At 33.2% G+C, this 27,604-nt stretch overlaps 1 protein-coding gene and 1 long non-coding RNA gene across 2 annotated transcripts in view; one reads left to right on the top strand and one right to left on the bottom strand.

The window, feature by feature from the left end:
• The window catches only part of LOC136345731 (chaoptin), a 64,780-nt gene that overhangs the window by 13,960 nt on the left and 23,216 nt on the right, over positions 1-27,604 (bottom strand). The window contains exons 2-3 of the mRNA XM_066294280.1: positions 18,482-18,655; positions 340-484 (exon numbers count right to left, since the gene is read on the bottom strand). Coding sequence (XP_066150377.1) covers positions 340-484; positions 18,482-18,655 — 319 coding nt within the window. The remainder of the gene's footprint in view (positions 1-339; positions 485-18,481; positions 18,656-27,604) is intronic.
• LOC136345739 (uncharacterized) overlaps positions 10,066-27,604 on the top strand; it is a 31,161-nt gene continuing 13,622 nt past the window's right edge. Inside the window, exons 1-2 of the long non-coding RNA XR_010733202.1 lie at positions 10,066-10,146; positions 10,195-10,316. This is a non-coding gene — a long non-coding RNA (uncharacterized lncRNA). The remainder of the gene's footprint in view (positions 10,147-10,194; positions 10,317-27,604) is intronic.

Consider the following 27,604-nt stretch of genomic DNA (forward strand, 5'->3'; position numbering starts at 1 on the left):
ACACCAATTCCATATAGTTGAAGTTGTGCCACGTTTTTGCCCATACCAAAGTATTATATTAGCGACAAGACACAGACATCCTATCCATTAATATTTTTGCCGGGTGAAACCTAATAATAGCCTCTAGGTAATTTCTTCGGGGGCCCCAAGTGTAAATTACAAATGTTTATTCTTCAATGGCATATTTACGAGCCCCTGACGTGACCTCGCCCTAATCAATTGGCCGAAGGGTGCAAGCGGAAATGGCCCTAATTTGTTTTATAAAACGTCCTGGCACCTATTTGTATGTTCAGCGGTAAAAAAGCTAATTTACAGCCCCTATGGAGGTTCAATGTTTACCTGAATATTTTATCTGATATGTGCTGCAGCTTGTTATTGTTGAACACCAGTGCTTGCAGCTCGCAACTGTTCAAGGTGTCTGTTTCCAGGCTGGGGATCATGGAGTCCAAGACTTCGATTCGGTCAATTTGGTTTACAGGCATTGCTAAAACAAGGAAAGAGTTTTAGGCAAACTAAGAAATCGTTAAGGAGTTTTTTCCTTTCAATGGAAGGAGACATTATTTTCTTCGCGTGACTAGAGTCGTATAAGTGAGGCCCAATTTGATTTGCCCTTCGAAAGTTTGCAAGAACATGGCCTGTCAGAGCCCTGTTAAGGGAACTTTTTCAACTATAACATCGTAAATATTATATGTCAAGTTAGCGAAATTTATAAGTATTCACATTATATAGCATTATATTATACAGGGCGCGGCGTAGGGAGCAATAAACTCATTTATAATGCAGGCGGTGATTTTTGGAAACATATTCAGACGGGCACCCCTTTATTTTTCAGTGGACACCACCTTTTAAAGAAGAAATTTAATATACGGGGTGTATTAAAAATAAAATATGTCTTGTCTGATCATTTTTCACTCAAAAGACTTGTAAAAAAAATTCTCAGAAATACTAAAGTAATAATTGTAATAAAGTAACATGAACATCAAAACAGTAAATATATCAGATGTGGAAAATGCTATCCATTTTGCTCCCACGTTTGGTGGGTGTCAGGTTATTTCGAAACAAAAACGTCCTTAATACGTGACTTCTCAATGCACTTTGGAAGAACAGTGATATGTGTCTGGAATTTCGCGAAGGTTCTAAATGTGACATAAAAATCCATTTAAAAAATACACTCGAACGTTCTATCTAATTTCATGTATCCCCAGTGTGTTTCAATTCTTTAGAAAATGAGTTTTAAAGCCTAAAGGTACATTTGTCTGCCAATTTATTTCCAAAAACCGCTGTCTGAATTATAAATGAATCTTTTCTATGGTTTTGTCGCGCATCTTCGTTTCAGCTTGTTATACCTGAAGTTGCATCCCAATCTAATCACCGAATTCCCGACATACGGCAATTATTTTAATTTTTCGGAAGCCTGAAAATCCCCTAATAATGTCCGTTTTTAAGAATGAAGCCAGGTTTAAACAGTAGCGAACAAAGGTAAGGAAAAGAAAAAAATATTAAACATTTTGACTGGTCAACTGCGTTCAAGTCAAAGTAATTTTGTGTCTTTAAAGATAAATCAAAGGTTTTAATTTATATAAGTGCAGAGTCGAAATCCAATTTCTCTATAATTATCGTTTTTGACAAATTTAAAGAAAAAAATATATAAAAACTCTAGCTTTAATTCTTTCAAAAATGCTGCATTAAGAGACATCCTATCTTAGTAGTTCTAGTGCAGTTGGAAAAATCAAATATTGCGTTATAATTTTCATTATCAAATAAAGTTTCTAACTGAACTGTGGTATGAGAATGAGAAACGTAACGAAGTAGAAAAAGTATAAAAAAAGAAAAAACTCTCCGTTTTGCAAAAAAGTCTTACTAGTTTTTCAGATAATCGATGTAGATAATTCTAACACAATTGTGAAACTTTAAGATTTCTTCAAAATGTTATTTTTTAGGTTTGAACAAGGATTACACAATGACGAGGGAGAAAGATACGTGCGAGCGGGAGATCCAAGAAACAAAAAATACGAACCCTCTCAGTGTTCAATCACACAGAGGTTTTAATAATATTTAAGTTTAAAAATTTTTCTAAAATCATATATATTTGTTTGTGTATTTTTTTGTATTTTTCATGTTCAAATCATAATTAGAGTTACAAAATACAAGTTCCAGAGGGATACTGAAAGAAGTAAAAAATAAATAAAAATTAAGCTTTCGAATTAATTAATTTAAAAAAAACTTTTATGTCTCTTTGGAAACAACTGATGTCAGTCATTTTTTGTAGCTCTGAGATTTATGCATAATTTTCGTTTTAAAGTATTAGCTAATGTTTAAAAAAGGATTTACGAAAAAAGACAGAATTAAAGATTACTAATGCTACAAAAACAAAAATACATTTTTTTGTGTATTTTTTAAGCTCACTGAATTTTCGATAATCTTCGTTTTGGAATATTAATTTAAAATCGAATAATAAGGGTAGCGCTTATGTAGAATATAAGGAAACAAGACATTTTTTGATTTTGCCAAATGTCCTTCCATTAAAATGGAAATACATCAATTCTAATAATTAAAAATTAATTATTATAATTTAAAAACAGTTTACTAAATAAAAAAATGATCTATAATCAGATGTTTGTTCTTTTAAATGTGTTCTTCACGTCGTGTAAAGTGATGTATGTAAGTAGTGATTGTAGGAGTGGTGAAATTGCACATCATATTCTTTTAAACATAAGCGGAAATAATAATAACTCTTTACTAAGGGCTCGGACGAGAATTCTCGTTTTATTTTCGTTTTTTCAGCAAAAATGTAACAAAATGCTTTATTTTCTGTCAAAATGCGAACATTAAAATTTTACTTATTAGTAGAAGTTTATTATTATAGTTCAGAAACAATATTTTCTATTGATTATTTAATATTAAACGACATTTTATATAAATAAATTATATAAAATGCCAAGAGAGTTCTAAATGTTTCCAGAATCTATTGAAGCCTAAAATGCTCTCATTTAATTACTAGTAATTAATAGTATAGCCAAATCTAATTAATGCTAAAACTCAAAATGGAACCAATTTTTGCTTTCAGTAAATGATGAAATATAATAAAGCCTAACAAACAAATCAAAATGTAACTAGATATTTTATGAAAATTTAATGTATCTGACTTTTGAATAAACACATTATTGCTAAAAGAATAAAGCTGTATTAAATTAGTCTCTATGATGATATATTCAATAAATTAACTTTCATCCGAGATGAATTAATATTAATAGTAGTTGTGTAATTATTTCAACGGGTTTCTCAGGTTTTAGTTTAGTTCAAGTCAATTTAAGTAAAAAAAAAAAAAAGATTATCTACAACCTATCGCAAGTTCAGGGCCATTCTTTACTTAGGACCAAGACTTTAGGCAAGGTGACAATGTGAAAGCTTACTATGGCCATATCTGGGAAACAAAAAAGATGTAAAAAATTCCTCAAAATAATTTCTATAGTTTTAAAGTGGAACCAAAATTATGTATCTAATAAATTAATAAAGAATAAATTAAATGGAATTGCATTTCAATTAAATTTTCCTTAGTCAAATGAAAAATACTTGACTAAATGTTGCTTCACGGGTGTCATCGACAAGTATATTTTGAGAGTTTTAAGATAATATATCACAAGTACAGGGTCACCATTAAACATTATTGAGTTAAGCTGACTGCTGATGAGGAGATAAGTGAGTACAGATGGGTTAATAGATGATTGTGGTTCGCCCTCGATATTCGATAAATTAATTCAAGGAATATTTTATACAGGATGTTTTGTATGTACGTGAATAAACTTATAAGAGTAATGCTTCGAGCGATCCTAAAACGAAAAGTTTATACAAACATAGGTCCGGTAATGCTTCGTATTCAAGATACAGGCTGTCAAACATTTTTTTAAATAGTTTTTTCGCAAAAATTTTAATATTCCTTAATATTCCTTTAGTCGATTTTGTTGAAACTTGGCAGTGTTATTTAGGGTTATTATTGTTATTTATGAGTCATTTACTTTTTAAAAACTTTTATATTTCTCCCGCATTATGCACAGTCATAACCATCCCGTTCACCGAATTTAAATCCGTTCATTTTCTTTCTTTGGAGGGCATATGGAATTTTTCGTTTATAGAACTCTAGTTAACACTGGAGAAGAAGGAATCTAACAGATACGGAATTCATTTAAGTAACTATTTTAAATTTCGTGTTACTTCTTGTTAAATGTTTTTTTCCTAAAAAAATGCGCATGCCATTTGTTTAAGTGTAATTTTAATAAAGTGTTTTTCTTGTTTGACTTTTCTTAAATTTCTTTCGCCAATCCTGTACACTCCATTACCAAAAGAAAAAGACCAATTTCTAACTTAAAACATTTATTTGTATTAAATTACAAACTGTCACCAATTTTTAGTCACATTATTTTACGTCTTCTTGATATTTAGGATTTTTTTCTAATATGTAATGATTTTCATATATGTTCAATATGTAATGAAGTTTGACACCCTGTATCATCAAAATAAAACATTACAGGGCCTACGTTTGTATGAACTTTTCGATATCGAAATGGAATAGAAGTGGTTGGGCTACAGGTTCATTACCCCTTAACGACTCCAGATTCGGATTATGAGCAGAATCTCATAGAATCACAGTGTAAAAACGATCTGGAAATGTTGAAAGTTAACGACATGCCCAGAAAGTTTATTCATACCAGGTATACCGGTATGAAGTGAGCGTCAGGATACAAATGTCTCGATATAGGTCATTTGTTGTAAACAAACCTTTCTTTTTGTTTGCTTGGTTGGTATGCAAACTGACAAACATATTTAGTACAAATCAAGTCCTTGAATAAATAAAAATATATTATTTCATTGTGCCAAAAATGTCGACTTTTGTACCACAAAATGATGATTTGCGAAAAGCATTAATTTTTTGCTTTCATTTGAAGAAAAGTGCTGCAGAGTCGCATCGAATGCTTGTCGGGGCACATGGTGATTGTGCTTTGCCAGAAGCAACATGCAAAAGATGATTTCAACGATTCAGAAATAACAATTTTGATGTGCAAAATGAAGAACGTGGCAGACCACCAAAAAAGTTTGAAGAGTTGCCGAGTTGCAATCAATATTGGATGAAGATGACACTTCAAGTCCAAAGCAAATGGCAGAAATGTTAAATGTTGCACAACAAACAATTTCTGATCGTTTAAAAGCTATGGGAATGATCCAAAAGTGTGGAAAACAGGTGCCGCATGAATTGAATAAAAGACAGATGGAGAACCGAAAAAACACCTGTGAAATTTTGCTTCAAAGACACGAAAGAAAATCAGTTTTGCATCGAATTGTTACTGGAGATGAAAAATGGATTTATTTTCAAAATCCTAAACGGAAAAAATCATGGGTTGATTCGGGAAAACCATCAACATCGACTGCAAAACCTGATCGATTCGGCAAGAAGGCAATGCTGTGTGTTTGGTGGGATCAGAAAGGTGTGGTGCACCTCGAGCTTTTAAAACCTGGTGAAACCGTTAATACTGTTCGCTATCGACAACAATTGATTAATTTAAACAATGCATTGATCGAAAAACGATCAGAATGGGCCAGAAGACATGGGAAGGTAATTTTGCTCCATGACAACGCACCTGCACACAAAGCAACACCGGTTCAGGATACCATCAAAACACTTGGCTGGGAGTTGCTACCCCATCCGTCGTATTCACCAGACTTCGCTCCTTCGGACTACCATTTGTTTTCATCGATCGGACACGTATTGGCTGAGCAGCACTTCGATTTCTACGAAGAAGTAGAAAATTGGGTGTCTAATTGGTTTGATGTCAAAGAGGCACATTTCTGTTGACGTGGTATCCATGAATTGCCAGAAAGGTGGTCAAAACGTGTGGAAAGCAATTTCTTACATTACGCAATATTTTGAATAATTTTTTTTTCTTTCCTTGTTAAAATTGGTGTTTTATTTTCAGAAAATAGCGCTCATTTCATACCGGTAGACCTGGTATAGAGGTGGTAAAATGATGGTACGGGCAGGAATGATGATTGACGGCATAACCGACCTCGTTTTTCCAAATCGACTTCTAATAGTTCAACAGTACATCGTTGTCATTTTTGACTTTACAGTCTCACCACGTGCTGGCACTGTAAGCCAAAACTTTCGTTTCTTACATGATAATAGTCGTCCACGTGTCGGCGACATTGCAATAGACTGGTTGACTAACAAAGGAATCGTCGCATTGCGGTGACCTGCACAATGGCCAGATCTGAATGCAATCGAGTATGTCTGAGACATGCTTTAAAGAATAGTTACGCCACATATGGCCGACATTCACGGTGCCTTCCGATTGCGAGAGCTACTGTAGGAAGAATGGAGAAGGATACCACAAGTGGAAACCAACAACATCATCTTGAGTATGGACGACATTAGAATTAAGGCTCTAATTAATAACCGCGGAGGCCACACTTTGAATTGGACCTTAGTATTTTTTGGTTAAAAGTTAAGTTAAAAGAAGAGCGTTTTCAGTAACATTTACAACATGTTAATAAATCAGTACAATTTAGATATCTACCAACAAGAGTTTCGTTTAGTTACATATCAAATATATACTTTCTAGCACTATGAACGCGTAACTCCATTTTATAATTAATTTCGTAAGAACTTCAATCTGTTCATAAAAATATCCTTAGACTTTTCCGATGATAAGGTACTTTCGAAAAAAACCCATTCCGTATTCTTTTAACTCTAACTCCTTTTGGTAACATATAACATAAAATATTCCTATTCGCAATCTAGGAACCCCTTTAAACATTTAAGAGCTCGATATTTATATCTTTTATTTCTAACAATCGACTCAACATGATCAAATAGACCAATTCCAACAACTCCTCTCTTTAAACCTCCAATTCCAAGGGCGCAATACATATCCGAAACACGTATTGTAAACTTGTATAAAGAAATGAAATTCCTTCCGGCTGGAAGAATGCTTATTCGCGAGATATGTAATTCCCAAGAATAAGGAATAAAAGAAATTGGAAGTGGATGTTTTGAAGGCTGGAAATATCTCGCTGAGCGAGATGAAAGTAAACAGATGGCAGGCAAACTTCAAAGACCCATTTAAAATTTAAACAAAATCCACATTTCCTTGCGTATAAATTAAATGGCTGGGAATTAGGAATTAAATATTTAGCTTGGCTCAAGGAGAGGGAAAATTAAATATTCTGTTTCCGGCGAAAATTAACAATTAGCATCGCTGAGGAGATGTTGCCCTCGAAACGATATCGATCTAAGGGCCTCATGTAAACGCAATTGATGTAAATAGCACGTCAGCAAACCCAACAATGATCTTATCCATTTCGTGATTATGCAGATTGATTTAGTTTTACCAGAGGGTTGACGTCTACAATTAGCAGAAAATAGCCAGTCATCCACTTCCAACAAGAAATAGGAGGTTTCAGGCTCTCCATTATACGTTGTTGAGCTGCATGCTTATTTTGTAATGAGTTTCCCTTTATTAGTGTAAAAGCGTATAAACAAAAACGGTCACGAACGCCACTCTAAGTACCAGTTCAGAGGCAGTATATTTGAATATCTTTGAGCAATGGCTGCAGAGGATATAAAATCTCGAACATAGATTTTTCTAATAAAAATTTTATTACTTTCCAGATACATACATCTGGATCGATAGCATCGCTTGCTGTCAAGCTGCAGCGAACAAAACCTAGTAAACTACGTTACGAGGAGACAAATTGGAACAGATTTGTCCAGATTGTAAAATAAGATTGATTAGGACATCTCGTTCAGAATCCCAAAGTTTGCTTTTATTTGCTCGGGGAATTTTAAAGTGATCCGGGACGCGAATTCTTAAATCTAATTTAACAAAACTTCTATGTAATATACAAAATATCGGGAAATGTGTATTATTAAGTTAAGGAAGTTTAGCGAAACTTTAGTTTAATGAAACTAAGTTACACTGGAGTTTGTCGCTACTGAGGACGACAGTGATTAAAGATATCAGAGAGTCACCAAAGTTTCAATTTTTATCTCGCGTTATTTTGTGCTTCATACTATTCGAAACTTGTACTAATAAAACGCTGAAACTCGAATAAAACTTAACTCAAAGCCCGCTTATGCAGATACTTTACATTCGTTCTAAACCGGGGATTTATTATTCCGGGCGAAACTTGCCTCAAATCTCTTTATTTAATGTAATGGAACAATATTATATTCCAAACTTTTAACCGGTAAAGGAACTAATTTGCATACTCCTTTAGAAGAAGTTGTACGAAATAATTCGAAACCAGCAGATAACTGAGCGAGCAAGACAATTCCATACGTAAACAGAAGTTTTAAGAAGTTTGTCTAAACTGGCGGTCTACACAAAGCTCCGAGATGGGGGTATTGTTTTAAGTTTCCATAACCGTGTGTATAGGAATATTTGCCAAGGTATAAATAGTTTAGATTTTCGCGGTAAACCATATTAAGGAAGCAGTTTTTCCCTACCAGGAAGGTATTGCAAGATTGGAAGTGAGGCAACAAAGAGAGCTTCATGCGAAGCAACAACAACTTTCTTTTACGGGTAATGCATAATTCAGTTTTATTACTGTTAGAAACGAACCTCACGAGAAGAGAGTTTCTAAAATGACACAGAAATACACTGAAAAGTTGTATTTGAAAAGGATGTGAAGGGAGGTCCTTGGGGAGTTTTCCATCTCCAATGCAGAGTTTCGGATGTCCGTTTTATTGGTTTATGGTGTTCTAAAGGATTTGTAACTATCAACATTTTGTGATTCGTATTATTGAAATTTTGTCGGCAAACGAGTGATAGTCGTTTGAATAAATTTGTCATCCTACATGTAGGTGCCAACGAACAGTTTATCAATTCGACAAACTGTTCACAAGAAACTTAATGGAAACGCATTTTCAGACGTTCCAGTGGCAATTTATGAATCCTTTTCAAGTAAATCATTACCAAGTTTTATGTTTCCCCCTCTTAATGGGCATTTAATTGTACAACGCAATTTTTAAATTACCAAGCTAATGGAGAGACTCGGCGCAATAAAGAAAGTCGTTTCTTAAACTATATAAAAATACTAAATCCCCCTTTATTACTCCTTGTTAGCGATTGCAGTGATCTCACACCCGTTTTTCGATCAAATTCTTAACCGCCATTGACAAAACTCCCTCCAAATTGAGCACCCGCAAATTGTTTGTCATTTGATTAAATCTCCAAGATCAACTAACAAACTGAAAGGAATACCAAAAAGGCCATCTATAGCGAAGCCTCAATTCTCCCGACTAATCAGGCAATCTCGGCATCAAAGAATCCCCATAGAAATTAATTCGCATCGATCGCGGCCCCTTTATCGCGGGGCCAAAAGATGCTTTAGCCCCTCTCAAACCACAAACAAGCCACGGTAATGTATCTGATCCTATCTCTAGCCCGGACTATCCATAACCTTGTTTTGCGGCGGGGCCCTGGATCTACCTTGTCCGTATTGTTCGGCCATTTATTGTGGAAAGCCTTTCCCAGACGTTGTTTATATTTTTGACTTTTCTCCGATTTAATTCAATGGCTCCCGAATACAAAACACATAATCCGCTTATGCTTTTCAACCTCGAAGTGGTTATTATACTCCGGGTATAATATTTGGCCGGGACCCGACTTATCTAATGCCTGTTTATATGGTCGAAATAACTGGGAAATAGCCCGGACGTGTTTGGCCGGCTTTAGTGCTCAGTTTCTCAATGGAACAAAGATCAAAACTGAATATGGCCAAAGAAAGAAAATCTTAGCAAAGGCTGCTAATTCCCGGTGCAATATTGACCCTTAGAAATACATAACTCGCCATGCATAGAAAATTGATTTACTCATGAAATTATGAAATAAATTTTTTGCCAGAGTTGTGATTTGTTTTCAAGACTACAAATGTAAATACTCTTAATATGTGTAATCCCGGTAATAATAATTATCACAGTGCTCGGCTAATAATAATTAGGCCAAATGATGATTGGTTTGTATTTTTTATCTATTTGCAGTTGTTGCTCTGATAGAGAAGCACAAATTGCCTCGGGACAAATAATGGCATAATGAAATATTTTAATTGCGTGGAAAGGCCATGCAAGCATTATTATTTATTAACGGACGGGTATTTGCTTGTTTCGCTTTTAGACGAATACTAATAACACTTTTTCAGATAATGCACTCGATATAGCAAACAAATCTGTTCGTTTAATAATGTTAAATTGAAGCAAAAAAAAATTCAATTCAGAACGTGAATAATGCTTTGAGGGTGCGATATAGGCATATCGAAATTGGGTAAGTAATTTTTCACTTTTGCCTGGGGGAAAATTTTTACTGAAATAAAATGTAGAAATGCGTGTAAAAATATTTGTAAAACTAATGTTCGAGATAAATGTCATTCGCCATATTGTAAAGAAATTACGCAATATTCTTAGCAATACGGTGAATGGTACTTTCTGTAAGATTGTAAATTTTCCAGCATCGCGCAACTACTGTAATTTACACTTAGGTGATTTCAGGATACAAAACCGCATTGTACTTGTTGGAAACACTCAGTAAATTGAATCAATTCGCTTCCACGTAACGATAAAAAAGTCTTTAATCAGATTCCGTTGGTTTTTAGAGTTAAAAACCAGCTTTAACTTACTTTTTGAACATTAACGCTGGTTAACATCAAAATCAGCATTATTATATATTTCTCTAAGACAGGGAAAACCATTAAGCAAAGTCCGCCAGAAATTAATTCATTGCCTATTGAATACGCCTGATTAAATAGCAGTAAATATTTCTCTATTGAACTGGCAACAGCGCTTTATGCCCGATTATTATTTTTAAATGCACATTTTAAAGCACGCGATAGATCGGTGTTGCCAATGCCGATTTACAATCCTTAAAACTACGAGCAATGTAAATCAGTGTGAGCTGCATACATCCACAGGTTTTCGCTCTTGTACTGAGTGAAGGTTCTCTTGCTCACACATTGTCAGGTGACCTTAAAGTAATATTTTCAAATATTGATAATTAATCTTAAGAAAAAATTTAGTGCCACTGGCTGAGTGGAGTTGGCCCGGGAATATCTGTATTTTCTAGACTTAGAAAAATAGAAAATTAATACCTAAACTCTCGAGTTTTTTCTTGCTTCAAGTGATCTTAAAATCGTAATTTATACTATTTTAAACAGACCTCAAAAGGCCTATGTTTTTCGATTTCTGACGAACTAAAACCCGAAACTGATCTTCAGCTAAGTGTCAAGTACGTAACTTTCTAGAAGCTTTTCGTGCTAATTTCGAAGTAATATAAGTTATAAAAGCTCTTCTGCCTGTATTACGAGCTGCGAAATGCACTTTCAAATTAAATTAAAAACATAAAAACTGGTCAACGTTTTTGCCAAATTATCGAAGAAATTAATTTTCTCGGAATGGCATTTAAAATCCCCTTTTCAGAATTCCGCAGGCAAACTAAATAACCACATCGCCAATCAAACCTCTTATAAACGGACAAGTCAAACGGTTCGGAGGGCTCGTAAAACCATGATTTACGGATCGGAATGGAAATGGATTGGACGTTTCTTTAGAGCTTTCACTTTAATTCGGAAAAAGTCGGGAAAAGCACGCTTACAGCTAAGAACCTTCAATGTAAATTGGCCCACGTCAACATGCAAATAGAGAACGACTCGGTCCGGGTATCGATTTGTATCCTGTAAATGCGGAGACGTGATACGATACATAATTTAGGGCAGACACAGATTTCTGCCACGATAACTCCCGAAGTTTCCAGCAATGCAAAGCTTTCTATTTGGATCGGTTGAGGACCAGAATAAATTACCTGACGATGCGATTTTTTTGCAAGGAACAGACAACTACAAAGCCCTAGGAAAGAGCACATTAACCCCTACAAAAAAAAAAAACAAAAAAACATTGTATCGCATTAATTCACCTTTTCGTCATGTTTACCTCAGAAACATTTTTTGTTCATTAGTAAAATGAAATTTTGGAAAACTTATACTTATGGATATTTAATGTTCGTTCACATAAATTGCGATGCCTGTAACAAAAGAAAAATCATCACGTATTGGTATTTCCCCTTGGATAGGTCATTAAATCTGAAAATCCTTTCAGTTGCTTTTGATTGTTAGAAAAATAGATTTCAGATAAATTGTCATGCTATTGATTTGTAAACGAGAATATATGGTGGAACTTCCGTCATTGAAATTTGGAACGCCCTACGTACACATGATAATTCACTTTGGAGAAAAACTTTTTTCAAATGGGTATTTTCATATCGTTACAATTATATAAAATATCATAATAAAGATCTTCAATTTTTGTCGACGGATATATTCATAGACCTAATATTTCTAGGTTCCCTTGCAATTTCAGTAATAGAACAGAGGGTCGATAATGTGAACTAATTGAAGAAATTATCGTTCACATTATCAAAATGCTTCCATTAGAGAATGTGAATTAAATACACACAACATGAAAAGTCTTGGATCTCCATCAGTCTTGTTAAACAAATTTTTTGTTAGAAAAACATAATATTTATAAAAGTGTAATGTTTTCTGCTTCTGTTATTGTGATAGGAGAATTTTCCACAAACTGGAATACTTAGAAAATTAATAACTAACAAAAGTATGATTTTGCCGAGGAAATGTTTTGAATAAAAAAAAGGACGGCAACATGTCATACACTGACTAATAGTCGGTATGGCCTTTTGCACGTTCCAATAATATATTGACACGTCTGTGGATTCCAATTATCAAGTGGTTAATAGTCTTTTGTGAAATATTATTCCATTCCTCCACCGCCACTACAAATAACTCATCTGCAGCCTAAGATGGGCTGATACGATTGTGAATGGCTGTAGCAATAAAATTTCATATGCTTTCAATAGGATTCATATCAGGCAAGTTGGGTGCCAATTCATTCTACTGATGTATCTTGCTTTAAATGTATCCTAAATACTTCTTGCGTATTATGGTCGGGCGTTATCATCCACAAACACAAAATTTTCACCCAGTTCGTTACGTATGGGACAGATAATGGAAGCAGCAACTTGTATGATGTAAATTTGATTGGTCATATTAAAAAATAATAAACAGTAATAAACTAAAAATTTATTTGATAATAAATTAATAATTAGTTTATAAAGAGCAATAAACGATTAATTAAATAAACGTTTAATACATATACAGATTGGGTCTCTAACTTGGAATATATTAATTAAAGCAAAGGAATTTTTTTCTTCTGAAATATGCTCGTACACGTTTTTTAGTATTTTAAATTGCGCTCTTATTGATGTACAAAAATTTTATACAGCGTGTCGCACATTGGAGATATGACATCATCAACTATTTTTTTTTGATAACAATCCTTATTTTTTTATGATTATTTTTAAAGGGTATGCCAAGTTACGTATGGGTACGGAATGCCAAATTTTTATTATTTGTCGTTTAAAAGATATTTAACAAACACCAACTAATTCCAAAAGTGAAGAAATCTAATTCAACTCAATAATCATTCTTCAATAAATGCTCAAAATGTTCTCCATTTACTAACTGACAATACCCTAAACGGAACTGAAGCTCGATTTGAACATTTCTAATTACTTTGGCGGAAATTGCAAGGGAGTTGCAAGAACGAACAAAACAGAAGCCTACAATCCTGTTTTGTTCGTTCTTGCAACTCCTCAATGTTTTCCGGTTTGATCTTTAACACTTTGCTTTTCAAGTACCCCTATAAAAAATAGTCTATAGGTGTTAAATCCGGAGATCTAGGTGGCCATTCAAAGGGTCCTCTTTTTCTAATTCATCTAATTAGAAATACATAATCCTGATACTCACGGACAAACCTTGTACAACGAGGATGCCTTGTCGAAACCAAATGTTTCTATTCGGGACATCGACTTCATCCTAATCAGGAAACAAAGTAACCAAATTCAAAACTAGTTCTTCCTGCAGGAATTCCAAATATTCCGTTCTATTGAGAATTCCTTCGAAGCAAATTTGTCCTATTATTCAATCACCAACAATCCTTGCGCAAACATTGACTTTTTCTAGATCTCGAATGTGGCCTTCCCTCATCTAGTGTTGGTTGTTTCCTGTCCAATAACGACAAATTTTTACGATTTACTTGATCATTTAATATAAACGTCGATTCATCAGGAACTAGGACGTTTTCTATGTATAGAACATTTCTATCGAGTAGATCCATCATTTGTTCGCAAAACTGGAGTCTTCTATCCGGATCATCTTCGATGAGTTCTCGGAGGATTATTATTTTATCAGGATGAAATTTTTGGGCTTAAAGAATTCTTGCCACCGAAGACTCGATAATTTCGAGTTCCCTAGCTATCTACTTAGTGGAGTTTTCTTGAACAGAAAAAAGTACATTACTTTTTGACCTCTTCATTGAGCGCACTCTAACGATGATTGTTTTTCTTAAATGCCCATTTCCCCGAAACAGTTTTTCAATCTTACTTACGGTTCTTGGCGATATGAGTTGTAAATCAGGATACTTCCCTCTGAATAAATGAATAATTTTATTTTGTATTCCTGTCCTATCTCTGTATCCAATAATTATTAAAATTTCAATCCTGTGAGCTTCAGTTAAGTATGGCATTTTGGTCGGTTTTTTAACAAACGATGATCTTCACAAAACGATAAACTAATAAATATCCTCGGTCAATAAAACTGGAATACGATGCTGCTCTTCTTACTTGTTTATCATTGTTGGAAGACGTCAACCTAGTTTTATAAAAAATTATAAACAAATGCCTTTTGATATACCATTTGTAAACTGTAGAAAAATATGGCATTTTGTACGCATGTGTAACTTGACATAGTCTTTAAAGGGAGTCATAAAAATTATGATTGTCGTTTAAAATTATAGTCGATGACGTTATATCTCAAATTTGGGAGAAGTTGTATAAAATTTTCTTATATTAAAAATAACGCAATTTAAAATATTAATCGACGTATCCGAACATATTTCCAAAAAAAACTGTCTTTGATTTACTGAATTTATTACAAGTTAGAAACTCGTATTGTATGAAATAAAATAAACAAATATTCTAATAGTTACAAGTATTTTTTAATTGGAAGAAAAATGATTTGCAATTTTAGTCTGCGTAAATAGACGCTTGATACTGTATTTCAATTCCTGCATCCACAATTTAAGAAGAACTAAAATATCCATGTATCATCTCTATTTAAACCTTAATGAAAACTTGTGCGACAGTCACTGCTCTTCTGAATTCAATGGGACCGTCCTTATCGTCCTCACTGTCCATATCTTCCTCCTTATCATTCATCTGTTTACCTTCATTCCATAAATTAATATCAAGTGGAGTGCAAACACTGTTGATATACACCATTTTCAATAAATCAAGAACATTTAACGGCGCACTGAGAAGAACATGGGCATTGGGTCGCAATTGTTCCCTAATTATGCTTAAGGGAACATTATCTTTATCTTGATGATTAGTGTCATAGAGACTGTTTCAACATTTTTGAATAGTTTGCGGACTAACTGCATTCTAGGCCATATGGAAATTTAAAACAGATTCTCGTAATGTAACCTGCTTCAAAGACTCAGATATGTTTTCTGGATTTTTTGACGAGACAGACAAAAGTAGAAATTTTCCTTAGTATAGTTTGGTGAATATTATTACGTTCTGGCTCATGAATTGAATTAATGGAGCTACGTTGGGCTGAATGTACATAACAAAAATTTACTAGTCCTTCTCCTCAGTTAGTGGACTTGGTGCATTATTTATTAGTAGCAACGCTTTCATTGGAAGCTTCTGTTTTTTAGGATTTTTTTATATAGAAAATAATAATCCTCAAATTATGAATTGATCAATATGTAGAATATTTGTAATTACACATTCACTGTCATACATCAGAGAAAAAGCGCTTGTGGAACCATTTCAGGAATATATTGCAAGCGATATTTAAACACTCAAAATCAAGAGAGATATTAAATATTTTGAATAAGCGCCGATTTTTTGCTTTTCCTATTATTATCATTGGCTTTATTTTACGTGTCGCCGAGAATTGTTTACGTCACCTAGTATACATATTGTTTGCGTCATCAAGCGTGCACATTGTTTACATTATCGCGCGTTTCGCTTGATCGTATAGTACGAATTTTGTGTTGACATTAACGCAACATTTCCACTATCGCATGTTTACGTTATCGAGCGTTTGCTGTATCTAATACCACCAGCACTAAAAATGATTTTCTGGATTCCCGTAATTTCTTACCTCTGAACGATACTGCCGACATGAATGATAAAAGTTTAAAATTTACTCAATGATATTGGAAAAATATGACACAACCCTGTGAGTGATGGGCTTGCATGCCTTTCGCAAAATACCTTCTGTTTTGGAAGTTATAAAAATTTTCAACTTATTTATTTAATATTGTAATCGAGTATTAACTCATCTATCATTGTTAGATTTTTCTAAGAAACTCCCAAAAGCTGCAATACAATAGTCGATGTCTACAATTTCCTTAGTAAGCAAAAGGAAATAATTCGCGGCACAGTGGGTAAAAGCGCTTTTACTTCGAATGATAATTTGTCAAATCACACAGGAAACTTAAGATACCTGTTTGAGGATTCCAATAAACTAACATTACCAATGTTGACTTCCAATCTTGCAGCTGTTAAGTAAGTTGTTGCTGCTTTTGTGTCTACCACCCTTTAAGCGGGATTTTGCTTTTAAAGAAACGGTTTAATATTCTTTATAAAATTGATAGGCATGAGCTGCAAAGCCATATGGCTATCACTTTTATGGATATATGGCCATATGACTATCAGTTTTATGGATATATCGCCATGTGGCATTCGGAGTTCACAGTCTGAGAGACACTATTTGGAGCAAATTGCCCAACAACCTGCAGTGCTTCAATCAAGGTTTATTGATATCGAAAACTACCTGATAGAACAATTACGGGAAACGTAACAATCGAGAAAGAAATGAGAAAATATCTTTCGTGAATAGTTAACATGGGTGCTAATTAACGTTAGTAAAAAGGATGCCTGACTACCCTCTAGACTAATTCTAAACATACATAGAAATCGATTTTAAAAAAGGTTAACGCTAATTGCCTACACGTATTTTTTTCGATTTCGAGTCTAAACAAAAATTAAATTAATAAAAAAAAACGTTTTAGCAATCATAACAAGCGTATCTTAATTATTTAGAAAATAAAAAATCTGTAAAAACTAATTTCTTGTGGAAAGGCTTCTTTTTGACTCACATAAAACTTATTTCGAAAAATGATATCTCCGAAACGAGTCATCCTATATATTTGTATTTTGAACTACTCGAAAGAACAGTTTTTGTTTAATGTTTTTTTTTTCATCAAACTCATAAAGAAATATGAGTGTTTCCTGTGATAGACCGCTAAATGACAACTTCTTTTCCAACATTTTCATTAACTTGGGCCCACACATGACTCGTTTTGACAAATTGTATCTTCAAAACCAATAATCCTACGGCTCTGCACTTTGATTTCCTGAAACGATTTCACCTTGTTTTTCTTTAAAATCTCATATTAACCAGTGACATGTCACACAAAAAGTTCGCAGACGATGGAAATGTGCTAAAAACATGATTAAGGTGAATGGAAGACAATAATATTTCCTCAAATAGATAGACATACGAGAAATTGAAAATGATTGAAATAGAACCCTCGACCCTATTACGTGTGAAATTACTAGAATGAGTATATTTTACGGTAAAGAAAAATGAGGATTTTTCTACTGAAATCTCATAAAACTCAGAGGCGTTGCTGCTCATAAGGATGATGTCACAAAAATCATTTCTAAGATCTTTTAAATAATTTGAATTCATACATGACTTATCCTGAGAATTTGCATTTTAAGAGCTACTCAGATCTTATATCACGTGCTTCAAATTGCTGAAGAGAGCACATTTTGTTCTAGTAATCTGTAGAATCTATTTCTAACCGGTGGCGTGTCTCACACGGAGTAGACGGATAAAAAAAATGTAAAAGAAAAGAAATGTGAAACACGTCATATTATTGAAATGAAAAGTTCTACACCACTGCATGTGCAAAAAGGCTTTGGTAGTGTTTTATTTTTTCTACAGAAAACTCTCCGTTTTGAACTGAACAAGGCATTAATATTTCTAGGTTTAAACCGTCAGCGGCTCACCACGCAATATAGCCCTTTACTAAAATTTCGCCCCTGCACTCGAATACCCACACAACAACGTCATCAAAACCTTCAAAAGACTCTGAACTCAAAACGTGGCTCTCGAGACATTTGATTTTAAATTTAACCTAAACTCTCGCCGTAATTTCACCCTGTATTTTAAATTAACGTAAAAACCACAAGCAATTATAATTATTGGAAAAGGTGTAGTTACCCAATTAACCGGGTAAATAAATTATACCTCAACTCTATTATTATGCAACTCCGATACGTACCTGGGAATTTATAAAATGGCACAGAATAGCACGCAATACTATCTATAGAAGGGTTGGGATTGATCTGGTCAGGGGAACACGCGCACATAGAATTGAAAATACAGTTGTTGGTTTCGGTTCCATCGCACGTCACTACCCTCAAAAGGGCCAAGCACCAAGTCAACCATATTGTCCCTGAAACGAAAGCACTGCGTTAGCCCAATTAAATAATTAGTCCTTTGAAAAAGTGAAACGATAAAACGGATCTTTTATCTTGTTGACAAAGCTATAGCATCGAAACTGGATTCTTCTGGTCGACCTGATAACAAAATAGCCAATGTTCCAATACCCTCATGATGCCAGAAAGATAAATCTCGTGATTGATGTCCTGCATCCAACAGAGCCGTGAGAATAATCGACTAGTTTGGTTGACTCAATATGTTATTTGAACTGACAGACAAAAAATTGAGGATTAGAGATACCGAATGAGAGGACTCTCAGATAAGCCGCTGTACCTGCCATTGGCAGTAAAATTGGCGAAATAGAGGGAGGCATATTGAGGGAGCAAGCTATGAAAACAGGCTTATTAAGGGCGTTTAAGTATAGTATAAGGAGACAAGCAGATTTGCCTTTGAGGGCTTGTTGTGAGCTAATTAATTCCTGCAAAAGACTATGAATGAAAGAGGATCAGAAGAGATGTGTTATAATGGACGTTATATAAGTACGTGAGCAAACTCGAACTGGTGATTTTTGCAGTAATTCTAAGACGAAAAGTTTATATAAACATAGGTGTGGTAATGTTTCGTTTTCAAGCTATAAAGGGTCAATTTTTTTAAATTGTTACATAAGAGGCCAGTCCTAAAAGTACCCGATCTAACACTTATAGAAATAAAAATGGATTTTTAGGATTACATTATTTTTAAACTTGAATACATTATTTCTCAACATAGTCTTCTTTGAGATTGGCACACTTTTTCCAACGTTGCTCTATACCCTGTTCATTGTAAGAAGGTTCGAATGTTTCAAAACAGGCATCCACCTCCGACCTCACCTCTTCATTATTGGCAAATCTCTTTCTACTGAGTCATTTTTTTCCAGTTTGAAAATAATAAATAATTTGACGGGGCTAAATCTGTTGATTAGGGTGGGTGAGGAACAAGTTCGAAACCAAATTTATTGATTTTGGCCATCGCTAAGACGTAAATGTGGACTGGTGTGTTGTTTTGATTAAATAAGACTTTCTTTTTCGCCAAGTACGGTCGTTTTTTTCTTAACATCTTCGCTCAAATGCCGGAATAAATTTGTATACTATTCTTGTTGTCTTTGTTTTTTTTTTTTTGAACGAGATTGTCAATAAAAATGATCTCACGTATATCCAAAAAAACTGGCACCATCATCTTTCCTGTAGATAAAACGATTTTGGCCTTTTTTGGAGTAGATGTTCCCCCTTGAGTCCATCGTTTGACTGATTTCTTGTCTCGGGTGCAAAAAGATGGACCTACGCTTCATCCTTGGTTATGAATCGACATAAAAAGTAGGTTTTATTGCTGCCAAATTTTGTCAAACACTCCTTTAAAATATCCTCACGGTGCTGTTTTTGATCAGTTGTAAATATTCGCGGCACTCATTTTGCGTACAGCTTCCTCATATCCAATTTTTCGGTCAAAATGCGATATACATACAGTACTTTCTGAAATGTCTATCTTCCAATACAGCTTTGTGGATTATCACTTTAATATCTGGGGGAGTCAGATCTGGACTATCATGGGGTGGACCACTGCGAAATTCGTCTTGGCCGCTGGTACTACCGCGTTTAAGCTTTGCAATTAATATTTTACAGTTACTAATGACGAACCAGATATCCCCACAGTAGAATCTAATTTCGCATTAATGTTGTATGGACTAAGACCATTCAAATGAAAGTATTCAATCACGTGTCGATGACCAATTCCTTCCATGTTCACAAAATGTCTAAAATCGTTCACTAAAACGCCTAAAAAACAAAAATACAAATCAATGTAGTATTTTCAAACTTTAGACACGAGCTTTTTAAAGTTGGATCTTTGTAATATACGCAATTTTTTTACAAAAAAATCCGCATCTAATGTCATATCGGGTACTTCTGGGACTATCCTTATATTAAAAATAAACTTCTAAATATCAAGAAGTTGGAAACAAATGTGACGGTAAAACTTGATGGCAGTTTTTAATGTAATAAAAAGAAACTTTTTAGCAAAAAATAGTTTGTCTCCTTTTGCTAGTAACGTACACAGGGGAAACTCTGGAAATTTAAGAAAATCGCTTTATTAAAACTACACTTAAACAAATATCACGCAATTTTTTTTAGTAAAAACAATTTTAACACTAAATAAATGCCAAGTTTCAACAAAAATCGGCTAAAGGATATATAAAATTTTGACGAAAAAACGATAAAAAAAAAAGCTTGACGTCCTGTGTCTTGAAAACTAAGCATTACTGGACCTATGTTCATATAAAGTTTTCGTCTTAGAATCGCTCAAAGAATCACTCTTTGAAGTTTGTCCACGGACTTAAAGAACACCCTGTATACTGTTTACGCTTTAATATCAGTGGAAATACAAATAGAAATGTGAAAACTCAAGTGACGCTACCATGACTTCTTGCGTCTTTTATATTATGACAAGAAATTATGCAAACTTGCCATGTTACAGTAACGAGACAATGACGTCATGGAGACGTTATTTCAGGGAGGTTTTTCAACCCAAAAGATAAAACTAATTTTAATATAATGTCTGCCCTGTCCAGTTCTTTCTATGCTATTGGCACTAATGGAAAATAAAGGACCTTAAAATATATTCATGCTACATTTCCTTTGCATACATACCGGCTGTCTCATAAAAAGGGGAAGCCATTGCTCAGTTATTTATGAGCGGATTTTTATAACCTAAAAACCAAATAAAATGATATTATTCAGATGATTTTTTTTAACTCAACTTCTGCTTAAGGTGGCCATTTCAAAAATTTAAATAGAACTCCGTATTTTTTTCTATTGTTTGATAGAAAGTATTTTTCTGAGTTTGATGATGTATGACAAGTTAATATCAAAATAATTTCAATTGAAAAATATTGAAGAATTTGAACATTATGAGTTCATATATATAACATAGTTATCTACATCGTCATGGACAATCTGTGTTGTCCGATTGTCATCTGTAATTCATCCTCTCTTATCCCACTGTACAGTTCTGTCGAAAGATTTTTGGTGCCATGGACAAGTGCAGGTTATTAGGGCCCAGCGAGAAGGGACAACGTAAAACTTCTCTTAACCATTGCAACCACATCATGTTTCATATTAATTATCTGTGCGCAGTTATGCTTTAAGTTTGATGAATGAAAATTACTTCTTTAGTAAAATAAAAATTATTATTAGTGTTATTAATGACGACAATTATCAAGTGTCAATTTGAGTTGAAAATGTTTTAAATTGGACAGCGAATTTATAGATATGTTCGAAGCGTCTTCCCAAAGCAATAAGAATTCCAAGTAATACATCTTAGTTCTACCCTTTTAAGTACCTAGTCGTAATAAATTAGAACGTTTAGGAGATAAGTTATGAACCTATTTGTAATATGCAAGGCAACTTATTAGTTCTCAAAAAAATCGACTTTTTTAGTTTCTTTCAATATAAATATTGTTTTAACTTGTCATACATCATGAAATCCAAAAAAAGCTTTCTATGAAAAAATGTAAAAAAGTACCTAGTTCTATTTAAAATTTTAAAGTTGACACTTCAAGTAGAAAAAGTCGATCTAAAAAAATATTTACTTTAACGTTATTTAATAGTCTGTTTGTTTTTAGTTCATCAAAATTTGTTCATAAATAACTGAGTTTTGGCTTCACCTTTTTTTTATGAGACAGCCTGTATGTTCAGGTTGGGAGATGAATAATTACCAGCATCTCCAAGCAGATTTGCCTTTGAGGGCTTTATAGTCGAGCCACGTAAACCCTGCGGAAGACTGTATGAAGAAAGGTAAGAACACATAAATATGAATTAGCGTGTAAATATACCGCTCAAGTTCTCCTAAAATCTATAGAAATATAAATGAAAATAGTATAACCACTGCAATAATGAAAAATCAACAAACTTGGATTATCTTAATCCCGCATTTATCTTATAAATACATATATTCCCTTTTGAAGGTCTAACTACCAACATGTTTAAATCCTGGATTTAGCTTATAATGCACATGGATCTTGCAACTCTATTTCTCCGCTGAAAATGCTCATTTATACTAATGCTTTTGAGCTTCTAAATTGAAACAGATATTCACCAATTAGTCTAAAATAGAAACTCCTTAAATTCTTATTTTCGTTCCGTATTTTCAACTCAAGAACAACATTTTAATCGTTCAGATTAATAATGATTGATAAAATCGTCCAAATCCACCTTTTTACATTTTTTTTGTTCTTTTGACCTCAACAACCATTTTTTTTAATATCAAAACGCCAGAAGTACATTGCCCCTATATCACGAAAATGATCTAATAATAGTTGCAAATTTGCTTTATATGACCAAAGTAGTTCATCGATTTTTGTCGTATAATGCCTCGAATTTTACACCCTCCTCTGGCGATTTTAATAATTCAGGAAGGTTTGGGCTTAACGAAAGGGGAGGAATTACACATCGTAGGTAATAGTTCAGTTCCAAGAAAAAGTATCTTCCCAATTTATTATTTGCATCACCTCGTTTAAATTTTCAATAGTGAAACTAGGTTAATATTGAGCTAACGTGTTTCTTAAGAGTGTCTCTGAATAGTATTCTCGTTCGATCTCTTAATTTAAGCTGAAAAGGTATCCAAAATTTGACCCTTTTTAAATATTGAAATCACTAAGGGAACGTAAAACCCCAAAAAAGTTAGGTTTAATTTCCAAAATCACAAAGTTACGCAAATGAAAATTAGCAATTAAAAAAATATATAATATATATGTATATATATATATAATGATAATTGACAATTTTTATATTTAAAAAATAATAAAAAACCGACACTTTTCCGTTTAATTAAAAAACTTTCAAAATTTTGAAATTTAGGGTTTTTGAATTCGTCGAAAATTACATATTGCTTCATGGTGAGATCTTTCGAGATTTATCTCAACTTTCACATTTTAATCGATGAAACCTCTAAAATTGTTGAAATTTTCGATCTAAAAGAGCATTTACAACTGATAACTTTGACGTTAAATATGTTTCGTACCTTTGAGACCTCAAATCCTTTAATATTAGCAAATTTGATTTATTATAGCACAATCCCCTTGAAATTTTCTAACGTGATAATTTTTATCTAAAAATACCCTACAAAACTGCAACTTGTAGGTTTTGAAACTTAGCAAAATCAATCGAAATTTGGGGTTTTGGAATCGTAATTTGTTCAAAATCTGTTAAATGAGATCCAGAAAGGTTGTACCTATACATAAGCAGCACTATCTGTCACCTGATTTCATGTTTTCTGATAAAGCAGTGATTCCGCCAAAAGGCACTTAATTTTTTTATCTTTAATTTTTAGTACTGGAATCGTCAGTTTTGTGAATGAAGGAAAGATACTTTCTGATAAGCAGCTTGGTTTAACAAGGGGGAGGTCGGCAGAGAGGGTATTTGCTAGGCTTTTATGACAGTCGTCACAAACGGGCGGATATTTGGAAGAGGGGAAGAATTTCTGACTGGGCTCTTTTATTCGATCTCTTTAATGCTTTAGATTGTTTAATGTAGATGTAGATGTAAAAATTGCTAGAATGATTTATGATATAATACATGTAAAAATTTCAGACGCCACAAAGATCAATCTTAGGCCCCTGTGGATTTTAATTTCATATAATTTCACTTCAATTTCATATTTCAGAGGATAATGTAGTTAGGTATAAATGCTGGTGATAATTCCACCATTGAGTCAGCACAAAGTGAGGAAGAATTAAATATCAAAATCAATTAATGATGTAGCTACATAGAGTGTTCGGAAATAACTTTGAATTATTTTAGTAGGTGATTTTAGAGATTAAAATAATAAAAACAGTTCTTATAAACATACCCCAACAATTATTTCTTAATGGAGCTAAAACCCCTTTAAGGGGAAACTTTGAAGATGGTTTTTTCGTAATATTTTCGAAACAGTTTACGCTAAAATTATGAAACTCGGTATATTGTAATAAGTTGGAATGGGAGATATTTTTGTAATAATAATTGGAGATTTTAGTTAGAGGCATCACATACACGAGATCTCCTGCGTAAATTTTGCCTTGCCTTTTTTGTTTGTGATATTTACTAATTTTTTAAATCAAATAAATGAATTCCAAATAATTTAAGTAAAAAATGTCCCCTTATTTTATCTCGTCAGGACAGACCGTTTTCCAAAAAAATTAGTTGCTATAAACCAATTCACGATGACCTAAACATTGAAGATTATGAAGAATAGAATTAGAAAATGCGCTGATATGAACGAAGTCCATTTTCAATATTTTTTACGAATAAGTGATAAATCCTTAATAATATTAGTATTGTTATTACTGGGTGATAAATTTTTTTTTATATTACCAGGATGCTTACCATGTCTACTAAGATGCATTTCAATGTCCATGTAAACGACCTATCCTAAGGAGATGAAATGAAAGAATCCTTCTTATTTGAAAACGTTTGCCATTCAGTGACTTTATTTCAAAAATTAAAAAATATCATAAACAAAAAAGTTCAGGCACCGTTTATGTAGAAGACCGCCTGTATGTGAACTCTTGGCTAAAATCTGTTATTATTAATATAAAAAAAGTTTTAACCGCTTATTAAAGTATACTGAATTTCATAATTTTGGCGAAAACCGTTTCAAAAATATTACGAAAAATCCACGTTCAATAGGTTCACCATCCAACTCCCCTTTAAGGGGTTCTAGCTCCTTTGAGAAGCCATTTTTGAAATATGCTTATATGAATTTTTTTTTTAGCTTTAGAATCACCTCTTAAAATATTCCAACGTCATTTTCAGACATCCAGCATAGAGAAGTGCATGTGCTTTAACGAATGTGTAATAAAAATATTCTAAATTTCTATTTTAGTAAGACCGATATCTTAATTTTAGGCTAGCCAGGGGTGAACCTATTGCACAGATATACTCTATAAATAGTTCAGAATCTGTGAAATTTTTGGGATTGTATGAATCTAGATGAAAACTCATCATAGAGAAACTGGTTGGATCACGTCGCTAGGAAATGAAACTGTAGATTTTTCCGAATAACATGCTTGAAGCATATTCTATCTAGACAAATGAATGTTAATATTTATTATTTAGTGATCTACAGTCATGATTCTGATAATGTAATATTATGAGGTATTTGTGTAAATTATCACAGCATATTTCATAGTTTTACCAGAAATGCTAGGCTCGGATTGATGGCCTCATACAAATTTAGCAAGTAAGAAAAATACGTAAACAAAGTTATTTAAGATATTGTTTAATCGGTATAGATCGTTAGATTATAAATGTTTAAAAAGTTCAGAAACAACGTTCTGTCCAGAAAAACCTTTTATTGGATTGGAACAAACTACATATAAACCACCTAAGGCTCTTAATATTGAATGTAATTTTAGTCAAATCCTAAAATCAAAAATACATATTTTAAAGTTATTTCTATCTTTATATTCAGATACGTAGAATGGAAATGCAGATCATTCTACATTTTGTAATAATAAAATGCCGTATTTCTCTTCCCAAGAAACATTTTCCGCTTTTTCCGTGAAAATGTGGCTTATGTATCTTGTTTCCACAAAGCGCTTTAATTGGTTTTATGACTTTGTGAATGAGCGACTTCTTTGCTTTTTATCATAATACCATTAGGTGTGCTTCTTATTCCTGACATAGAATGGTAAAGTAAATATTATTATTCTATTTCGTTCTATTATTCTATTCAGTAAAAAATAATATTTTGACTGATGTCATTATGACCATCTTATTTATAACTGTAGGATCATAAAACCAGGCCATAATTCAGTTGACCATAGACATATCTTAAATTTATGTATTCGTTCTTTCCATTTCACAATATTGCGTCCCCATACTGAAAGACATTATGAAGACAATTAGAGTGATGATCATCTGGGCATTTGGTGTCCAGATGTGACCGAGCGGGGGTGAGAAACCCAGAAACACAGGTAGCAGTTAAGGGAGTTGGAAAAAGGAAGAGGCTGACCCGGGCAGTCCCAAAAACGACGAACTGAGATGAGACAGGCCTCGGTCCGCTCGTTCTTCTTTTTGCTTGTTCTTCTATCTTTACTTAATAAACACACACTTATAGCTTTTGTTTCTTGAACTGTGATTTCTTTCGTAGATATAACCACCATCCTATATCTACTCTAGTATTGGAATTTAATATCTCATTGAATCCCGATACTACATAATTATAGTCTAAAATTACTTAGTGCAAATGGTAATAAAATTTTCAGATGTAATATTATTTGCAAGTTCGAAAATAATTCAAAATGCATAATTTAAAAATAATTTTTCAAAGTTTTCAAAACCGCAAACAAGTTGGAATCGCAAATTCTTTCAAAGTAGCAAATGTACTGCTGTAATTTGTTATATGAAAAGTTTAACATAAATATATTAAAAATTAAAGAAAATGTTTTTCATGAAAATGCTTGAACGCGCTAAATAATTTTCTTTATTGAGCGTTTTTTTATATAATGTACACAAGATTACCCATGATGATATTTGTTGAGCTTCTTGCGTAATTTTATTTTATAACTTTTCTACATTATTTGGCTTATTTAAATACACCTTATGTATCAAAAAACTTCATAGGGGTGACGTCAGGTAACGAAGCAAACCACTACAGTCGCAAATATTTCTATAACTGTTGAATTTAGACTTGGATATGTTCAGTAGTTTTCAAAGAACTTAAAAATGTTATGATATATACACGGGATTCCATATAAAAATGCATTTATCTGCTACATGGGCAACCGTGTATACATGTCTGTTACGTCAAAAAAAAACACAACAAAAAACAATATTGGACGTGTTCTAGCACTTTCTGCAAAAATATTTATATACAAAAATTTATGCGAGACTTCTGGTCTTCAATGTATGTATTTGAAATCTGTTCATCTGACGATTTTGATTAATAA

Source organism: Euwallacea fornicatus, chromosome 2 (assembly GCF_040115645.1).
Source record: "Euwallacea fornicatus isolate EFF26 chromosome 2, ASM4011564v1, whole genome shotgun sequence".
Lineage (NCBI taxonomy): Eukaryota > Metazoa > Arthropoda > Insecta > Coleoptera > Curculionidae > Euwallacea > Euwallacea fornicatus.